This window comes from Bicyclus anynana, chromosome 22 (assembly GCF_947172395.1).
Source record: "Bicyclus anynana chromosome 22, ilBicAnyn1.1, whole genome shotgun sequence".
NCBI classification, from domain to species: domain Eukaryota; kingdom Metazoa; phylum Arthropoda; class Insecta; order Lepidoptera; family Nymphalidae; genus Bicyclus; species Bicyclus anynana.
In genome coordinates, this window is record NC_069104.1 from 11,267,817 (window position 1) to 11,286,218 (window position 18,402).

Genomic DNA, 18,402 nt, shown 5'->3' on the forward strand with positions numbered 1-18,402 from the left:
AGATGCCGGATCGACTACAGGTACATCCAAGTGTTGAAGTGTTTGTATGAAAGCGCCACTATGTCAGTCCGTATACAGGATCAGACTACGAGACCAATCCAATTGCAGCGAGGAGTGCGGCAGGGAGATGTATCTCCCCGAAGCTATTTACCGCCGCATTGGAAGACGTCTTTAAGCTTCTGGACTGGAACGGATTTGGCATCAACATCAATGGTGAGTACATCACTCAACTACGGTTTGCCGACGATGTGGTCATTATGGCAGAGACTCTGGATGACCTTAGTACCATGCTCAACGACCTCAGCAGAGTTTCTCAACGAGTGGGTCTTAAAATGAACATGAGTAAGACGAAGATCATGTCTAATGCTCATGTACCGCTTCACCCAGTTATTGTTGAGGACTCTGCGCTCGAAATTGTAGACGAATATATATACCTAGGACACACAGTCCAGTTAGGTAGGTCCAATTTCGAGAAAGAGGTGAATCGCCGAATCCAGCTCGGCTGGGCAGCGTTTGGGAAACTCCGCGACATCTTTTCGTCCGAAATTCCTCAGTGCCTGAAGACGAAAGTCTTCGAACAGTGCGTGTTGCCAGTGATGACTTACGGATCCGAGACTTGGTCGCTAACTATGGGCCTTATAAGAAGGCTCAAAGTCACTCAGCGGGCGATGGAGCGTGTTATGCTTGGGGTTTCTCTGCGTGATCGAATCAGAAATGAGGAGATCCGCAGACAAACTAAAGTCACTGACATAGCTCAGCGAGTCGCGAAGCTGAAGTGGCAGTGGGCAGGCCACATAGTTCGAAGAGCCGATGGACGTTGGGGTCCCAAGGTGCTGGAATGGCGACCCCGCACCGGAAAGCGCAGTGTTGGTCGACCCCCCACTAGGTGGACCGAAGACATCAAGCGGGTTGCAGGGAGCCGCTGGATGCTGGCGGCTCGAGACCGTTTTGTTTGGAAGTCCATGCAAGAGGCCTATGTCCAGCAGTGGACGTCCATCGGCTGACAATGATGATGATGATGATGATTTATACAATACATTTTGAATTCGTGCCTGCAAAATATTTTTAATAGTCCTTTATTTATTAAGAATTTAATATATTAATATAACAATTAATTATTACCCTATCATGTATTGCTAGCCACTCATCATCAGATAAGTTCACGTGCCTGCAGCGCTAACGGCAGGACATCCGATATAACTGATCGTGTGTTGGTCACGATATGCATGATGTCATGCAAATCGCGACTTATTGGATCGTGACCTTACTTTATTGTGAAGCCTTCTTGGATTACTATTTTATTGGTGCGATTATTAATAATAGTTCATTAAACATAATAACTACCTATTATTATTAGTGAATTAAAACGCGTTTTTTCTCCCTCGGGAACAATGGCAATCGTTTCAGCAGAGAGTATTTAATGCACGAAAGTTTCGATAAAATAATTACGATAGATAAAAAAAACAAAACAAATTATAACCTCATTTGCAAAAGTTACTTTATTTAGTGTAAGCGTGCTGTTATTTTGCTATTGCGTAAAAAAATCACTAAAACTTAAGCTTCTTTAGTCGTTGATGTTAATTCTCCGTCTATTTATTCTTCTGAGGAGTTGGAGGAATCTTCATCTTCGCGACCTGAAAATAAAATTTGTTTATTATAATATGTTATATAATGTTAGTAATATGTTTTCGTTGTATGTATAGTAATGTAATATGTATAGTAATATGTTTTCGTTATGTTCTTTATAACGTGACTGAATTAAAGAATATGGTTATTCTCCAGTTATTATAATGGACGATGTGTATTAATAATCGTAACGAGTGAAATGTGGCAATAATTTATTCTGTACATAAAATAAAACATAAACGAGTAGGTATTATCATTAAAAATTGAGGTTACATGAAATAAACGTAAAAACTCATAACTTTATTTAAAATCTTCAATGTACATTCACGTTAATCTCGAAAAAGAATAAACTGATTTTGATACAAATAAATTAGTTTATAGAGTGTACAATAAAGGCTATGTTTTGTTAAGATATATACAAAAAAATGTGTGTCCATGTGACTGAAGCTAAACCTTGGTTACCTTAGTAATCTAGTAAAGCATAGAAAAGATAAAAATACGTGATAGACTGTATTTTAGTGCTTTTGTGTCGTGCATAATTCTACTTAAAATAGAAGCAAGTGAGATAACTTCACATGTAGTGATGACTAGGTATATTCATCATCATCATTGACAGCCGATGGACGTCCACTGCTGGACATAGGCCTCTTGGATAGACTTCTAAACACAACGATCTCGAGTTGCCAGCATCCAGCGGCTCCCTGCAACGTGCTTAATGTCTTCGACCCACCTAGACGGGGGTCGACCAAATCTGTGATTTCAGGAAGCCACTAGACTATGATAATGATGATGATGAATGATGTGTATTGTATTGCAAAGAAAGTGTCCTAGACCTTGTATTCCTACGCGCAAGGGTTGCCCAGACAGAGGGAGTATAGCTTTCCGTCGTCCTCTGCGAAACAGGAGCACGCTTGGCAGTTGTGGTGGTATTTGTCACCGTTGTACTTGCATAACCCTTTTCCTATAAAACATTGTGGACCAAATGTATGTATTATGAATGTTGTAACATGTTTCAGGTTAAAAAACTAAAGTAAAACGCAAAAGCATAACAAATATACAACACATTTGCTTGTATTACTAATTAGTTACTAGCAGATGCCCCACGGTTTCACCCACGTAGTTCCCGTTCCTGTGAATATACGGGGACAAAAAAAGCATGTAACACTCACAAATAACGTAGCTTTCTAGTGGTACAAGAATTTTCAAAATCGGTTTAGTAGATCCAGAGTTACTCGTACAATACCACAAATTTACCTCTTTGTATTAGTATAGATTGTCATTGATCTATTTGAACAATGTGTGATCAATATTCCCCATTCCCCTCTTTAGTTCTCATCGGGAATCAACCGGTTACCGTGGAGCTAATGAGGCATTTATTAATCTTGTATAGATTTCATTTGTTCAAGTTATTTAATTGTATTTAAGTCACAAGGGCTGGCTCATTTTTTGGGCAAAGGATCAGCCTGGCTGTCCAGCGCGGAAATGCAGCCAGTATTCTTGCCACCATTCCACGTGGGCATGATTTGTACAGTTATTAGGATAAGTTAGCTTAAGTTCCTTATTGTATTCTTTCTCAATAAAAAAAAAAAAGTCACAACCGAATACAATTATTTATAATGGTATCTTTGTAATTCATGTAGAAATTGTGTTACGAAAATATAAAGAGAAATAGAGATTGGAAAAACATTATAGAGATGGATTTGAGGTAACGAGTAAATGGAATAATGTTAATAGTATTTTGTTAACTCGGTCAAATAAAATGACATTAAGACTTGTCATCTTCTTTTAATAATAGTATATTAAATATTATTTATTTTTCAAAATAATTTTATATTGTAGGCTCGTAGGTATTATAAGGTATAATAGCAGCAGACCCAAGATGCTATACAAATTTTTTTTCATTCCGAAAATTTTCATTTTATAGAGAATAAAAACCGACAGTTATAGGAAGTACTTCCGAGCAGCCTCTACATCGCTTTTTCATAGTCATTATCATGTGATAGTGATCGTTTGAGAGTCACAAAGCCGGAACCAAATATTCAATTATTCATTGTTTCTAATACATATTTTAATAAAAAAAATTGAATTAACCTTAGCCTCTAAGATAATTTTTCATAAATATTCGTTGTGTACGAAAAAATCCAATAAGTAGTAAGCTCCGAACGAGGACTTCCCGTGGAAGTTTGATTAAACGGAATTTGCATGAGACGCGCACGCCATCTGCTCTGGCTAATATATTTTTAATTTATATCCCAAAAGTTGACAGGACCCGCGGTATTACCGGCCTACGGCTTAAGAGCCGGTCGTAGTCAGACATGCCTCATTCTATCACCGCGACCTGCGACCGCGCGACCCACTGCTTAGTATGAATTTATATGGAACACTAAACAAAGCGCGAGACCGCGACGCGCGACCACTTTTTCTTACTGCTCCATATAAAGCAGTCGGTCGCGTGGTCGCAGGTCGCAGTCGTGCGTCGCGGTCGCCAAGAACGGAAGTCTACCTTAAGAAGGATGTTTGACAGCCAATGTTCCTTTGACAAATAAGTAAGGTAACCAACTATGGAGTTTGGATAAGACTTACATATTGATTGTTCCTTTTGCCGTGGAGACCCTTGGTCCATGGAGTCGCAACAATGATATTAAATACTGTTAGATGTGTTACGAACACATGAAAAATGAGGCGCTCAAAACTCAATGTTAGTTGTGGTTAACAACGAAAGTTATTTAAACAAATGATACCTAAATATCTAAAAATTATATATACATAAATATATAATGGAATTAAAGACAAAATTGTGTGTGCGCTCAGTATTGTAGCCTATTATTCGTATCGCTTTTTGCGGTGATTTTGTAGGCACGTAACCGATCTATAGTATATAACAATCTGTCGTAGTGCCAAAACATTTCTACGAACTATTTCATCTAATTACGTTAAAAGATTTTTAATTGATTTTGAAATTCACAAATTAGTTAATATTGACCTTATTCTTACTCGAATATCTCATAATAATCCATCGAAACCTTGAACCACTATTGAGGGTCTGGATCCTTGTCTTTACCTTCCAAAGCCTCCACGGTCCGAACTACATAATTTGCTACCGTTTACCTAAGGATGATGATTTACTTAAGTGTTTCAGCCTGAAGTTTAGGCTGAAAAACTTATTCGTTTCATAAAACGAAGTAAGTCTAACTATTGCAGGCTCGTTCTATACGCATGTTAAAAAAATATCCGTAACTTCGGCTTGATACCCCCACAGAAAGCATTGCTACCCTTTGTCCGCCCCACAAAGCTATCAACCCTGTACCCTTAGAGGTGTCTCATATAAAAACATTTTGAAACTTACCCGATTTTATTAAAGGTCTCCCAGACATCGCCGCGGCTTGCGCTATGCTTTGAGCACCTGCACATCAAAAAATAGTTTAATAGCAAATAATCTCATCAAATTAGTATTTGTTTGTATGTTTTAATTCTTACACAGCCTATTAAAATTATTTTGTTCCCACACCAAAAGGTTTCTGATTTCAAATAACATGAAAAATATGATTTAAAAAAAATCAGCTAAGTCGGAAAACTTGTACCAAATTGGACATAAAGTGTTTTTTAGGAATTTTACGCGGATGAAGTCGCCGGCCAACGCAATTATTTCATAACTCCACCCAAGGTTCGAACCCCAGACCTCGCTATTCGAAGCCAAATATGCTAACTACCAACCAACTAGATCTTTTTCTAAAAAGTCCTTGTAAACAAAGTACAGTCATTTGATTTCTACTCTCTTATTAGAGTAGACTAGCCGACGCCCCGCGGTTTCACTCGCGTAATATTCAATCCGAGAATATGGGGATGAAATATAGCCTATGACACTTACAAATAACGTGGCTTTTTAGTGGTAAAAGAATTTAGACAGCTAGTGGACGCTCGCGACTTCGTCCGCATGGAATTTGGTTTTTCACAAATCCCGAGGGAACCATGGATTTTTCCGGGGTGAAAATTATCCTATGTGTTATTCCAGAGTAAAATCTATTTCTGTTCCAAATTTTAGCCAAATCTATTCTTATATTATAAAGAGGTAATTTTATTTATAATATTAGTATATAAGATATTTTTGATGAATATCATAAGATGGAATAATACCCTGTAATGCATATTTACTGTTAAGAACGTTTGCACGGGGGATATCATGGTGTTTCCCTAATGGAGTTCGGGCGTTTATGCTCAGGGTTTAATGAAATCCCCTTTCGGTGAAAGCTTTACTCGTACTTTCGAAGCAGCCATCAACGTTCGGCCATTTTGCTTGATGTCCAGCCTTATCGCACTCAAATATTAATATAATCTCGTGTGAAGTGTAACATTTGCCTTTAGCAATCATTTTTCTGGAAGCTTTTTAACACAAACTTATTTAGCTTAGTTTTAGATCGAACTGAAAATTATCTGAATAACTATTATAACTAAAAGAAAAAGAAATATACTAACTAGATATCCAAAATCTCTCCAAATCGATATCAATTAGAAAAGTGCCCCAGCAGGCAAAATTTTAATAACAAGTTTTTAGTTTCTTTGCAATGATCACAAATTAGTCCTAACTCGAAGGGCACATCTTAATTAGTTTTGCTACATTTCGATTCAACTATGGTATCATCATATTATCATACCACCAAGATATCATAGAGTAACTAAAAATACTAAATTTGTTCGAATTTTGCTTCTTTAATTTTTTTTTGATGTATAAAGAATAAAGTTAAATCACACCGAATACTTTTTCATGTAAAGTAATGCCAATACGAATTCATACTGCTTGCACTGTAAAAAGTTATTAGATCTCATGGAGACCCAACTCTACATGCTCTTATATAAACTCTCCATAGCGTATAGTGTATTCACTGCGTGAATCATAATATTAGGTTCACACACCTTTGCCCAATACCTTTGATAGCATACAGTGCTCTATTTGAAGTCTTGTTCTCTACAAACCCTACACTTCCACCAGAATGTATTGCCTTGCCGAAGTTTTAAATTGGTAGAGGTCAGTTAGTTACACAGGAAACAGTTACACTATTAAATACACTTAACTTACTTGCGCCGCCTTGTGCTAATGCTTGTGATTGAGCCATAGCATTTCCAAATGATGATGCTTGAGACTGTGCTGAAGAATCCCAAGCGTTGCCTAAATTATTGCCTGGATATGGGTATAACGACTGAGCATTTTGATTTCCAAATGATGATGCCTGAGCATTTGCTTGCGCTTGTGCTGAATAATCCCAAGCGTTGCCTAGATTATTGCCTGGATATGGGTATAACGACTGAGCATTTGGATTTCCAAATGATGATGCCTGAGCATTTGCCTGCGCTTGTGCTGAAGAATCCCAAGCGTTGCCTAGATTATTGCCTGGATATGGGTATAACGACTGAGCATTTGGATTTCCAAATGATGATGACTGAGCATTCGCCTGCGCTTGTGCTGAAGAATCCCATGCGTTGCTTCCAGGCTGATATAGTGGTTCTACATTATCAGTTGGATACGGGTATATTGATGGATACAATTGAGAAGCAGCTATTGCATCTGCTTGTGCACTAGCTTGACTATTCCCAGGCAAAGTGTATGTGGCATATGGAGAAGATTGAGACTGTGCATTGGCTATAGCTTCGGCCTGAGCTTGGGCATTGGATTGGCTACCTGGCAAATAAGGATAAAGTCCATAACCTCCACCAGATTGAGCTAATGCATCTTGTGACATAGCACTAGATTGAGCTAGTGCATCAGCTTGAGACATCGCACTAGATTGTCCTCCTTGACCATACATTCCAAACGAAGGTAAACTATTGGACTGGGCTATTGCTTCAGCTTGGGATTGTGCTTGATTACTTCCGAGAAAAGGATATGTACCATATGGAGAAAATTGGGATTGGGCATTGGCTATAGCTTCGGCCTGAGATTGGGTATTAGATTGACTACCTGGCAAATAAGGATAGAGTCCATAACCTCTACCAGATTGGGCTAAAGCTTCAGCTTGGGACGGCGCAGTTGATTGTCCTCCACCGTACATTCCAGGAAGTAAATTACTGGACTCAGCCATAGTTTGTGATTGAGCTTGTGCACTAGAAGTACCACTTGAGGTGTATGGATAATTGCCATATGGAGATGACAGAGATGTTTGAGCATTCGCTAAGGCATTGGCTTGTGCATTAGACAGTCCGCTTCCAGGTAAATATGGATAGTTGCCATACGGAGATATATTTGTACTCCCTGTTTGACTATTTGCCAACGCCTCAGCTGAGCTGGATGGAGATTCTCTTATAAAATAAGGGTATTGGTTATTGCCTTGATTGTAACCTGCAGCAGTATTAGATAAAGAATTTGGGAAAGACAGCCCTGATCCACTGGCCTGGGCTAACGCTTGGGAGGCAGATGAAGCAGATTGGTATCCCTGTAGTGCATTTGCTATTCCTGATTGCTGATTAGCTTGAGCAATGGCCATTGCACCAGCGTTGCTATCGAACCTTGGACCTGAAAAAGAAACTATTTTCGTCAAAAATTTCACCAGATCATTACTGATAAACTATTAATTTTAGAAACACATAGTACTCTGTACTTGGATGCTAATAGAGACAAATTTCATGCTAAAAATGCTAGTGGCCCAATAGATTTGTATTCCTGGCCGGTCTATAAAAGTGATGATTGTAAGTACTCACGACAATTGGGTTGTGGAATGCACTTCGCATATACGTATTGGTACTCTACTTCACAAGTACAGATGTTGCAATTGTCGACATATGGTTGATTGGGAGCTCTGAACCGGCATGTTTGTTCTAGAAATATGGAATTATAAACATTACTTTACCAATTTTATTTACATTTATTTATACAAAACTATATAAAAATATTTTTGTGATAAATTACCAAATACAAGAGTAGTACTCCACAGTTATACTCACTATTTGCTTTTAATCTCAATAAACAGCCTTTGAAAATCATAACTCACCAAGAAATACAAGGTCGCTATACAATGGAGGAGGTCCTGAAATAACAAAGAAAAGCCGAATTGGTCATTACTGTCCCACAATAAAAATAAGTTATTTCACACAATAACTCTTACAACGAACGTCCTTACCTGGAACGGGCGAAAATACAACAATGAGTTACACATAAAGATCTATTGGAATGGGAACCCCAAGGGTGACAGGTCGATAAATGGGCATCGAGAAAGCAATCCACTTAGCTCGTGGTCAATCATTGAACGCTTGCTATTTTTATTGTTACAATGATTGCCCAACAAACGGTGGGCCCTTATACAGTTATTGCGTTTCCTTTTAGAGTTCCCCGTTCTCCTATCAGTGCCCAATTTCCCCTTTCATGTTTTCGACTTTTATGACACCTGTGGTGATTGTTTACAGCCCCCACGTTTGAAGGTGTTTTATAGAGAATCGGTTTTGAATATTGACACTTGCAAAGAATTATCAAATTGCGTAACTCTATAAGCAAATAGCTTTAAAATCCTTTGAAGCGAAACGTTTAGAAGATCTAGATGTAGAAAGGCACCTTCGAAAGACCAGGCAAAAGTCTACCTATATCTACAATAGTAGTGGTCAGTTATTTTGCCAGTCGTGCAACCGGAATTTTAAAACTAAGTTTGGTTTTTCCAGTTACATCCTGGTGCACTCTAGACGTTGAAGCCATTGAAGGATACGTCAAGGAGGACCTAATGAAAATGTAGAATATTTTTTTTTTAACGTAAAAGAGCTTATAACGATACATTTTTAAGTAAGATATTTAATAATTTATGTACTATATCCTTGAACCTTTGCTTAATTTTAGTTCTATTTTAATTATTGTCTTACAAACAGTGGGCCCTTTTACTGTTATTACGTTTCTATTTTGCTGACATCAGTGCCCAATTTTCCCCTTCTTGTTTTCGACTTTGGCATGTGTGTGAAGTTTATTGTGTCTTCGGGAATCGATTTTAATTAGACCGTGATACCCTTAACTTATTAGAGCATACTATAAGTTTTGCTTTCCTGTTTTTAAAATTTATCAGTTAGTTCAACGACTTGCAAAATCCCGCTTTTTCTAGAGAATGTTTTCATGAACTTTAGCAATTAGTTATTTAGTTCTTATTACTCATATACTTATTTATTTATGAATGAATTTATAATTGAATTTCGATCGTGAAACTGATTTTCACAAACTGCTTTCAATGCTCCCGTTTCTCGGATCGCCGGGTAATTTAGCTCGCTTATGTATTCGCCCTTAACAGCACCTGTGGCGGTTGTGTATGGCGCCCATTTTTTCACCCGTTTGTCAATTTTGACGGTCATGTCGTGTGGAGTGTCGTAAATTTTTTGGTTTTATTTGCTCCGCGTTGCCTGTTCGAGATAAACGCATTTATTTTTTCTCTTTTCTGTTGTTTTCGTGCGGCTCTGTTGAGCTTAGTGTATTATTGTTATTATAAGTTATGTATTAGGTAGGTTTATTGTTGAAGCTGTTTATCCTTCGTTTATTCTTGACTGCGATCTCACCTGATGTTAAGCGACTGTGCAGTCTGAGGTGATATATGAGTTTATTCAACCTGTATCTTTAAATCTCAGCATCAAAAAAGGAACCCCTGGCTGTGTTTGTTATGGGCTCTTGTCGGACCACGGCGCGTTTGGAACACACGTTTCTTTAATTTTAAGGTTTCGACTTTACTTATCACCATTTAATCTGACGTTTCAAAAGTTCTTGTAAATTAAAGCCTACTTTAAATTTGAATTTGCATCAAACCAGAATATTAAATCGCTTGGTGGTACGTATATTATACCGATTGAGCAAAGATAGGGCGTCCATTAATCCGCATCGTACGGATCGCAACGAACGAATCTCACGTAAAATTAAAAACCCGGTTGATGCTATGGTTCTGATGTACGATGCGGATAAGTGAACGCCTTTGTATACTAGCCACGGCGTAAGCTAACTAAACAATTATTAAAACCTATTTAGTTACTATTTTTTAATTTATAAATTGAATAGACACATACCAAACATATTAGGCGGGTGTGATGCTAAAAGAAAAATAACCGTTATTTTTTTTAATTAGTCAAATATTAAATACTAAAATAAAAAAAATATTTCTACTTACGTTTATGAGGCAGAAGTAAAGGTGGTTCTGGAAGGTTAAAATTAATACGACAAAATATAAGATCATTGTATATTTTTTAGGTAAATAAAAAAAAGGTTGGCTACCTTCAGTGAACTTCAGTGTTATTATTAAAATGTTTTTTTTATTTTGTTTAATACTAATAATACTATTTTTTATAACAAAGTATAACAATAAAGAATATAATTATAATCTCAAATATCAAAGGTTTTTTCTGATGGTAACCTTGCAAATATGGTAGGCGCGTTAATTGGCGCGTACCTATTTCTTGCAAACGTGGTAGGGAGAACATTATAAATACTTTTGAAAATAATAATTAAACGGTTACTTACCAGGTATTGGAGGCTCGATACCTAAAAACGAATTTATAATTAATTCTTAATTTACCATATATATCAGATTTCATAGTTATTTTGATGTAAATACTAATTTTGTTTCGCCAACTTTAACTATAGTTTAACTATACTCCGCGCCGCGAAAAAAGTCCTGTGCACTAATGTCTTAATGGCGCTTACTGACATTTGTGTAAGGCGCTGTCAATTTTAGTTCAGATTTCAGCTGCGGGACTGAAAAGCCGTGATAGCCCAGTGGATATGACCTCTGCCTCCGGAGGGTGTGGGTTCAAATCCGGTCCGGGGCATGCACCTCCAACTTTTCAGTTGTGTGCATTTTAAGAAATTAAATATCAGGTGTCTCAAACGGTGAAGAAAAACATCGTGCAGAAACCTGCATACCAAGGAATTTTCTTAATTCTCTGCGCGTGTGAAGTCTGCCAATCAGCATTGGGCCAGCGTGGTTGGCCTAACCCCTCTCATTCTGAGAGGAGAGGTTGATAATGATGATGATTGAGCTGGACTTTTGTCGTGGTGTGGAGTCTGTGGATTACTTACAGCATGACTTTTTCGTGTAACAATTGACTTCGATGTTGACGATGTTGTTGGCGTATATTTCGCTGCAAATACAGATTTGGCAGTCGTCCCATGGGTGCTGGAAGGGTGTATTTGGTGGGTACGGTCTGCAGGTATCATCTGTAATAATAAATATTATGGTTTACTCCACAACATCATCTCCTTACCCTTATCCACTTAAGTTAGGTCGGAAAAATATGTCAATCTTTTCCATTCGTCTCTATTACTCGTCAACTCATCATCCACTCCTTTTACACACAATGTCCTCTTTCACAACCATCTCTTCTTTGGCCTTCCTCTCCTCTTATGTCCTTCCACTTACACATTCAATTATGGTTTACTGTACACCATTGACTATAATGTAAATTAAACAGTTGTTTTTAATAATACTGTGACGGTGAAGATATCCAATACTTTTTTGTTTTTCGAAAAACGAACGAAGTTGAAGTATTCGAAGTGAAGGAAAAACATCGTGAGGAAACCTGCATACCAGAGAATTTTCTTAATTCTCTGCGTGTGTGAAGTCTGCCAATCTGCATTGGGGCAGCGTGGTGGACTATTGGCCTTACCTTTCTCATTCTTAGAGGAGACTAGAGCTCAGCAGTGAGCCGAATATGGGTTGATAAAGATGAATGATGATTTACGCGGTAACTTACGCGGTGGCGGTCCAGGGAGAGGGCTTGGCGGTTTTGGCACAGGCTGTACTATTGGCGGCCAGGGAACTGAAACAAAAATAAAATAAAATATATCACGGACACTGGTGTGCACAAGATTGTAACTAGGGTATGCACTAATAATATAAATTATACAAACTGGAAAACTTCTTCTACGGGTACAATAGGCTAGTTGACACTTTTTTAATGGTATTTGTATTGTTCTTTATCGTTCTAGATTGAAAAAAATCATATTTTTTAGAGACGTGACATGAAAATTTTAATTTTTAAATATTGTTTGACAATACGAGCCCAAAACGCCTGTCGGCGATGATCTTTGTATTTCAACTGTTTCATGACGTCACGTTAAGAAATCCCTAACAAACCGTTTGTTAGGGATTTCTTAACGTGACGTCATGAAACAGTTCGGCTTTTGACAAATACAACAAGTTAACAATTAGTTTGACGTTTAGTACATCAAGTAACATTGTGACGTCACAAAATGATTTTGACGTACATCGACGATTTGAAAAAATATAATGATTTTTAAATTAAGTTTTTTATTATATCCTTAACTTTTATTAATTAATATCGATATATTTCGGACCCCTAATCTATGTAGGTATTATACGAAATTAATATCATAATGTTATATTAAATTTGATATTAGTCAATTACCCTATTATTGATACCCTATTAATGACCTGGTGATATGGACTCTATATCCCAGTGTATAGAGTCCATATCACCAGGTCATTTCTGTCTGCATAAAGTACATGTCATGTGTCAGGAAGTCATGTCGAACTGTGAACATCCATCGTCTGGTGATGAGGATTTGAGAGTATGAAATAATAAAATTGTTAACTTACTTGGTTCAATGTCCGTTGGACCTGGAGTGTTATCTGGAATTATTGGCGGCAATGGTGCAGGCGGTGTCGGGGGTGGTGTTGGTATTATGGGATATTCCGGAATTGTTGGATATTCCGGTACTATGGGAGTTTCCGGTATCATCGGATATTCCGGCGTTGGTGGTAAGGGATACCTTTCTGGAAAGAAGAATGTAAATTATTGTTTATTTTTTTATTTTAACCTTTCGAGAAACGAGTTAAAGATCGAACTTTTACGACCATATTCATGTTATCTTATTCTTAATTTGTTTACAGTTTGATTTGTTAATTAAGTTGTCCTGACAAGTGTTGTGAGTCATAACCTTTGTTCGACATTAGCTTTTATAAATTTGTAATCACTTTTGAGTCCTATAATCTATATATATAAAAGAAAGTCGTGTTAGTTACTCCACTTATAACTCAAGAAAGGCTGAACCGATTTAGCTGAAAATTGGCAGGGAGGTAGTTTAGAGCCAGGAGAAGGACATAGAATACTTTTTATCCCGTTCGATAGCATTCCCGTGTGACTTGACATGAAACGCAAAACGCAAATGAAAGCTATCTAATTGACGTATAATGACAGATATGTAATGACGTATGGATGACAATATGATATTTTATTATATAGTAGGGTAGGAGTAGGGTAGGGGTAGGGTGGGGATAGGGTAGTGGTAGGGTAGGGGTAGGGTAGGGGTAGTTGAAAGTTTACATCGAGTTTCACGCGGACGAAGTCACGGGCGTCCGCTAGTAATGTATATTCATTAGAGTTGAGAATAGGTAATTCTCATAACAACTCCAAATTTATTTATTAATTTTTATTTTATATGGAAGGATAATTTATTCATTTATTTGATCACTTACCACAAGCCGGATCCGGCTGACATGCCATCTTCTTCTCTGGAACCCATGCGTTTGTTTCTATCACGCACTTGCATAGCATACATCGCTCCGTCGGATGAGGGAACTGGACGTTGAGAGGTAGATTTTCGCAGAGTGGCACTGTGGACATTGATGATAGATTGATAAATAATATTATCAAATTATTAATAACAAAAAAGTCGAAGAGCTGGTGGACATTGCCCAAGGTGCTGGAATGGCGACCCTGCACTAGAAAGCGCAGTGTTAGTCGACCAGGTGGACTGACGACATCAAGCGAGTCGCAGGGATTCGCTGGATGCAGGCTCAGTATCATGATGTTTGGAAGTCCCTACAAAGGGCCTATGTCCTGTAGTCGACGTTCATCGGCTGTTATGATGATGATGATGATGATGATGATGATTAATAACAAAAGTGTATAATCAGATATTTTTGTAAAATATTGGTCATTACAATCATTGACCTCTTATAATAAAAGGACGCACAATCATGTAGAAAATTTTACTTAAAAACTGGGCCAATTATGCTTTGACTGTAGAATTATTGGTAAAGATGGGATAAAGGCCTTTAAATATAGCAAATTCAACGTTAAGGGTTGAGTTTAATGTTGAATTTGCAAATGCGACTACTTGAATTGAGTGCCAAGAAGTTGTCTTTGGCACTCATTGAATGAGAACGTTCTTTGGCCGCTGATTGTGCATCCACTGTTTAATAGGAGATCAATGATTACAGTATATACTTAGGTATAGATAATATCTATAGCTTTTATTTAAGGTCCTCGGACCTAGACCTCGTCAGGCCAACCAAAAAAATTAATTAAATTCGGTTGGGAGCTATATCTATACTCTATACTAATATTACAAAGCTGAAGAGTTTGCTTGTTTGATTGAACGCGCTAATCTCCGGAACTACTGGTCCGATTTGAAAAATTCTTTCAGTGTTAGATAGCATATTTATCGAGAAAGGCTATGAGCTATATATTATTCCCGTATTCCTACGGAAACGGGAACCACGCGGTTAAAACCGCGCGGCGTCAGCTAGTTATTTATAATATTATGATAGTATACGTACTCGGTACAGGCCTTGGTGGTACGGGTAGAGGGGCTGCAAACAAAACAAATATTTGTTGGTTCCATCACGCGAAGGGATCAAAGTAAACATTGACTGTTTCTATTGCTTTCATACTTACGTATCGGAATGAATTCCGGCGGGGTAACTGGAACAAAACAAAAGTTTTAGTTATTTATGTGTGTTCCAGTCCAATAAGTTGTCAGGGTTGAATATCAATTTAAACATCAATATATAGGTACAATTATCTGCCCACTTTTATATATTTCTGTCATATTAATGTCGGCGGGTAATTGTGCCTCTGAGTATAGTAAGTTGATGAACTCAAACTCGTACTCAATGTGCGAAGCCAATGACAATTCCGCGACGCTTTGAGGCCCATCTAACGATCTACGATCTATGAACTTCCTTGACTGCGTCTCACTTGATGTTAAGTGACGGCCTCCGTGGCGCAGTGGTATGCGTGGTGGATTTACAAAACTAGGTTCTAGGTTCGATCCCCGGCTGAACCGATTGAGATTTTCTTTATTGGTCAAGGTCTGGCTGGTGGGAGGCTTCGGCCGTGAATAGTTACCACCCCACCGACAAAGACGTACCGCCAAGCGATTTAGCGTTCCGGTACGATGCCGTGTAGAAACCGAAAGAGGTGTGGATTTTCATCCTCCTCCTATCAAGTTAGCCCGCTTCCATCTTAGATTGCATCGCCACTTAATACCATCAGGTGAGATTGTCAAGGGTAAACTTGTAAAAAAATAAAAACTTACCGCAACTTGGATTCTCCTCGCATTTGATTTGCACATCTTCTTGGCCGAATGAGTTGATGATTGTCGTACATACACACGTTTGACAAGGGTTGAGTGGATTTTCGAAAGGCGTGTTAGTTGGTAACGGCGAGCAAGATACTAAAAAAATATTAAATGACGTCATTGTTAAAATATTCAAACAACGAGGCTCTTTGCAATAGTCCATTATGTAAAATATGTCATAAGAAGTTTGCAATTTTATTTCAAAGTCTTAGAACCGTGCAGTTGTATTCTGTAGATCAAGTGAAATAGTTTTCAAAGCAACTTACACTTAATAATAAATCGCTAATCAATTCGAATTATATCCGAATGTAATCACAATTCTCCACAATTTTTCACGGAAGATAAATACGTTACGACTAAGTTAAATTACTCAAATAGTTTCAATATTTCTTTAAGTTAGATACTAAAAATATATCTAAAAAATCGCAAACATAATCGATTCTTTAGCAGTTAAGAACTTCTTTATGTGCGTTACATATTTTAGCTGTTTGAATTTGAATCGTTTTGGTTGGCAATATAATTCAATTCATCACATACTTACAATAAATATCAGGGGTATTACATCTGTATATATATAATTCAGGTGTCAACATTAGTTGCAAAGTTGCTTAACCGATATGTATATTCGGTAGTAAGCCCCAAAAAATGTTTTTTTAATTATTTTGCAAATTTTTTTATGATGGGAAAAATACGTACAACGTTAAATCCCTACTTTTCAATAGCGATAATATTAGTTTAATAGACAAAACAACGTTTGCCGAGTCAGCTAGTTATTATTCTTTAAATCCTTTAAATAATAAAAAAAAAATAAGATTATTAATAAAAAAAATTACAAAAAAAAACGTTCTTACCTTGTGATTCAGGTATTATTGGAGGTGATTCAAGGTATGCTGGTGGTTATTATAATTATAAAAGTCGAAAAAAAGCCTTTCTTACCTTGTGATCCTGGCATTATTGGGGGTGATTCAGGAATTATTGGAGGCGGTGGTGGTGGGACTATAACCACTGAATTATCCGCTGGTTCCCTTGCTGGTTGTGTACAGCTGTTGCAATTGACACAGACGGGACTCAAACCCCAACCCTCTCTAACACAGACACACACCAGACATTTGTACATCGGAGTCCAAACTGAGTGTATTTCATTTGCTCGCGAACATCTTACAAGATTTTGCCCTCCTAAAAAGGAAATTTTAAATAATTTAAAAGCCTCATATAGAATTAATTTAACAATTATTATTATATATAACGGATTATGAAACAAGATTAAAACTCATGCCACGTTGCTAAAACCAGCTCATGACTGAGGGCCCTGTATTTGTTTGAAACTAATCGGGCATATTCCCACGTTGTATTAGTTGTGTGCATTTTAAGAAATTATATATCACGTGTCTCAAACGGTGAAGGAGAACATTGTGAGGAAACCTGCATACCAGAGAATTTTCTTAATTCTCTGCGTGTGTGAAGTCTGCCAATCCGCATTGGGTCAGCGTGGTGGACTATTGCCGTAACCCCTCTCATTCTGAGAGGTGACTCGAGCTCAGCAGTGAGCCGAATATGGGTTGATAATGATGATTATTCAACGAATAGATCTGAATAATTGTATTTATTATCCAAATGGAAAAATAATACACAAATTATTCCCCAAATAGAGAAATAATTTGATATCAATACCTATATAATATGAATACGAGCTCTAAATGATATTTAATTACCTGGCATCAACAGTGGATGGATAAACTCGTTTTGTGGAACTACTCTTGATACGGCTCCTAATAGTAAAATAGTGATAATTAGTAAAAATTTAGAGTAACTCAGACTTAATAGACGGAGAGCCTGTGGACCCCAAACCTTCGTCATTTTATAAACGCTGAAGGAGCATGAACCGTCGGTTCATGCTCCTAACATAAAGTAAGTGCGGTAGCCAATTATGGAGTTTGTACTTAATTTTAATATGTATTTTATAGAATAACTAGCGGACCCCCGCGACTTCGTTCGTGTGGAATTTAGTTTTTTACAAATCCTCGGGAATTATGGATTTTTTCGGAATAAAAAGTAGCATATGTTGTAATCCATGCTATAATATATCCCAATACCAAATTTGAGCTAATTCGGTTGAGAAGTAGAGGTGTGAAAGAGTAACAAACATTCATATCAACAAAATCATCAGTTTTCGCAAATCTCGGGAAACCGTGGATTTTGTCGGGATAAAAAGTAGCCTATGTGTCAATCCAGAGTAAAATCTATTTCCATTCCAAATTTCAGCTAAATCGCTTCAGCAGCAGCGTTAAAGAGTAATAATACTTCCAAACAAACTTTCGCGTTCATAATATTAGTAGGATAAATAAATAAAAAATATTATATGGTGGCATTGGGAGTTAGCAGGTTTTAAGGATCCAGACCATCAACCGTCTAGGTATATAGTATATTTTTTTTATATTTTTATCGGC

The 18,402-nt window shown here is 37.4% G+C and overlaps 2 protein-coding genes across 6 annotated transcripts in view; one reads left to right on the top strand and one right to left on the bottom strand.

Moving 5' to 3' along the window:
* LOC112053903 (dystrophin, isoforms A/C/F/G/H) overlaps positions 1 to 18,402 on the top strand; it is a 702,364-nt gene that overhangs the window by 399,962 nt on the left and 284,000 nt on the right. The gene's annotated exons all lie outside the window — the stretch shown is intronic.
* On the bottom strand, positions 1,614 to 17,538 carry LOC112053896 (proline-rich protein 36-like). The gene is made up of 17 exons (XM_052888353.1): positions 16,892 to 17,538; positions 15,914 to 16,051; positions 15,271 to 15,297; positions 15,153 to 15,185; positions 14,067 to 14,204; positions 13,188 to 13,364; positions 12,322 to 12,387; positions 11,648 to 11,785; positions 11,090 to 11,110; positions 10,740 to 10,766; positions 10,639 to 10,662; positions 8,607 to 8,642; positions 8,317 to 8,433; positions 6,701 to 8,131; positions 4,973 to 5,029; positions 2,460 to 2,587; positions 1,614 to 1,634 (listed from the first exon to the last, which is right to left on the bottom strand). Exons 1-16 carry the CDS (start codon positions 17,070 to 17,072, stop codon positions 2,469 to 2,471), a joined length of 2,730 nt encoding a protein of 909 aa, XP_052744313.1. The 5' UTR covers positions 17,073 to 17,538; the 3' UTR covers positions 1,614 to 1,634; positions 2,460 to 2,468.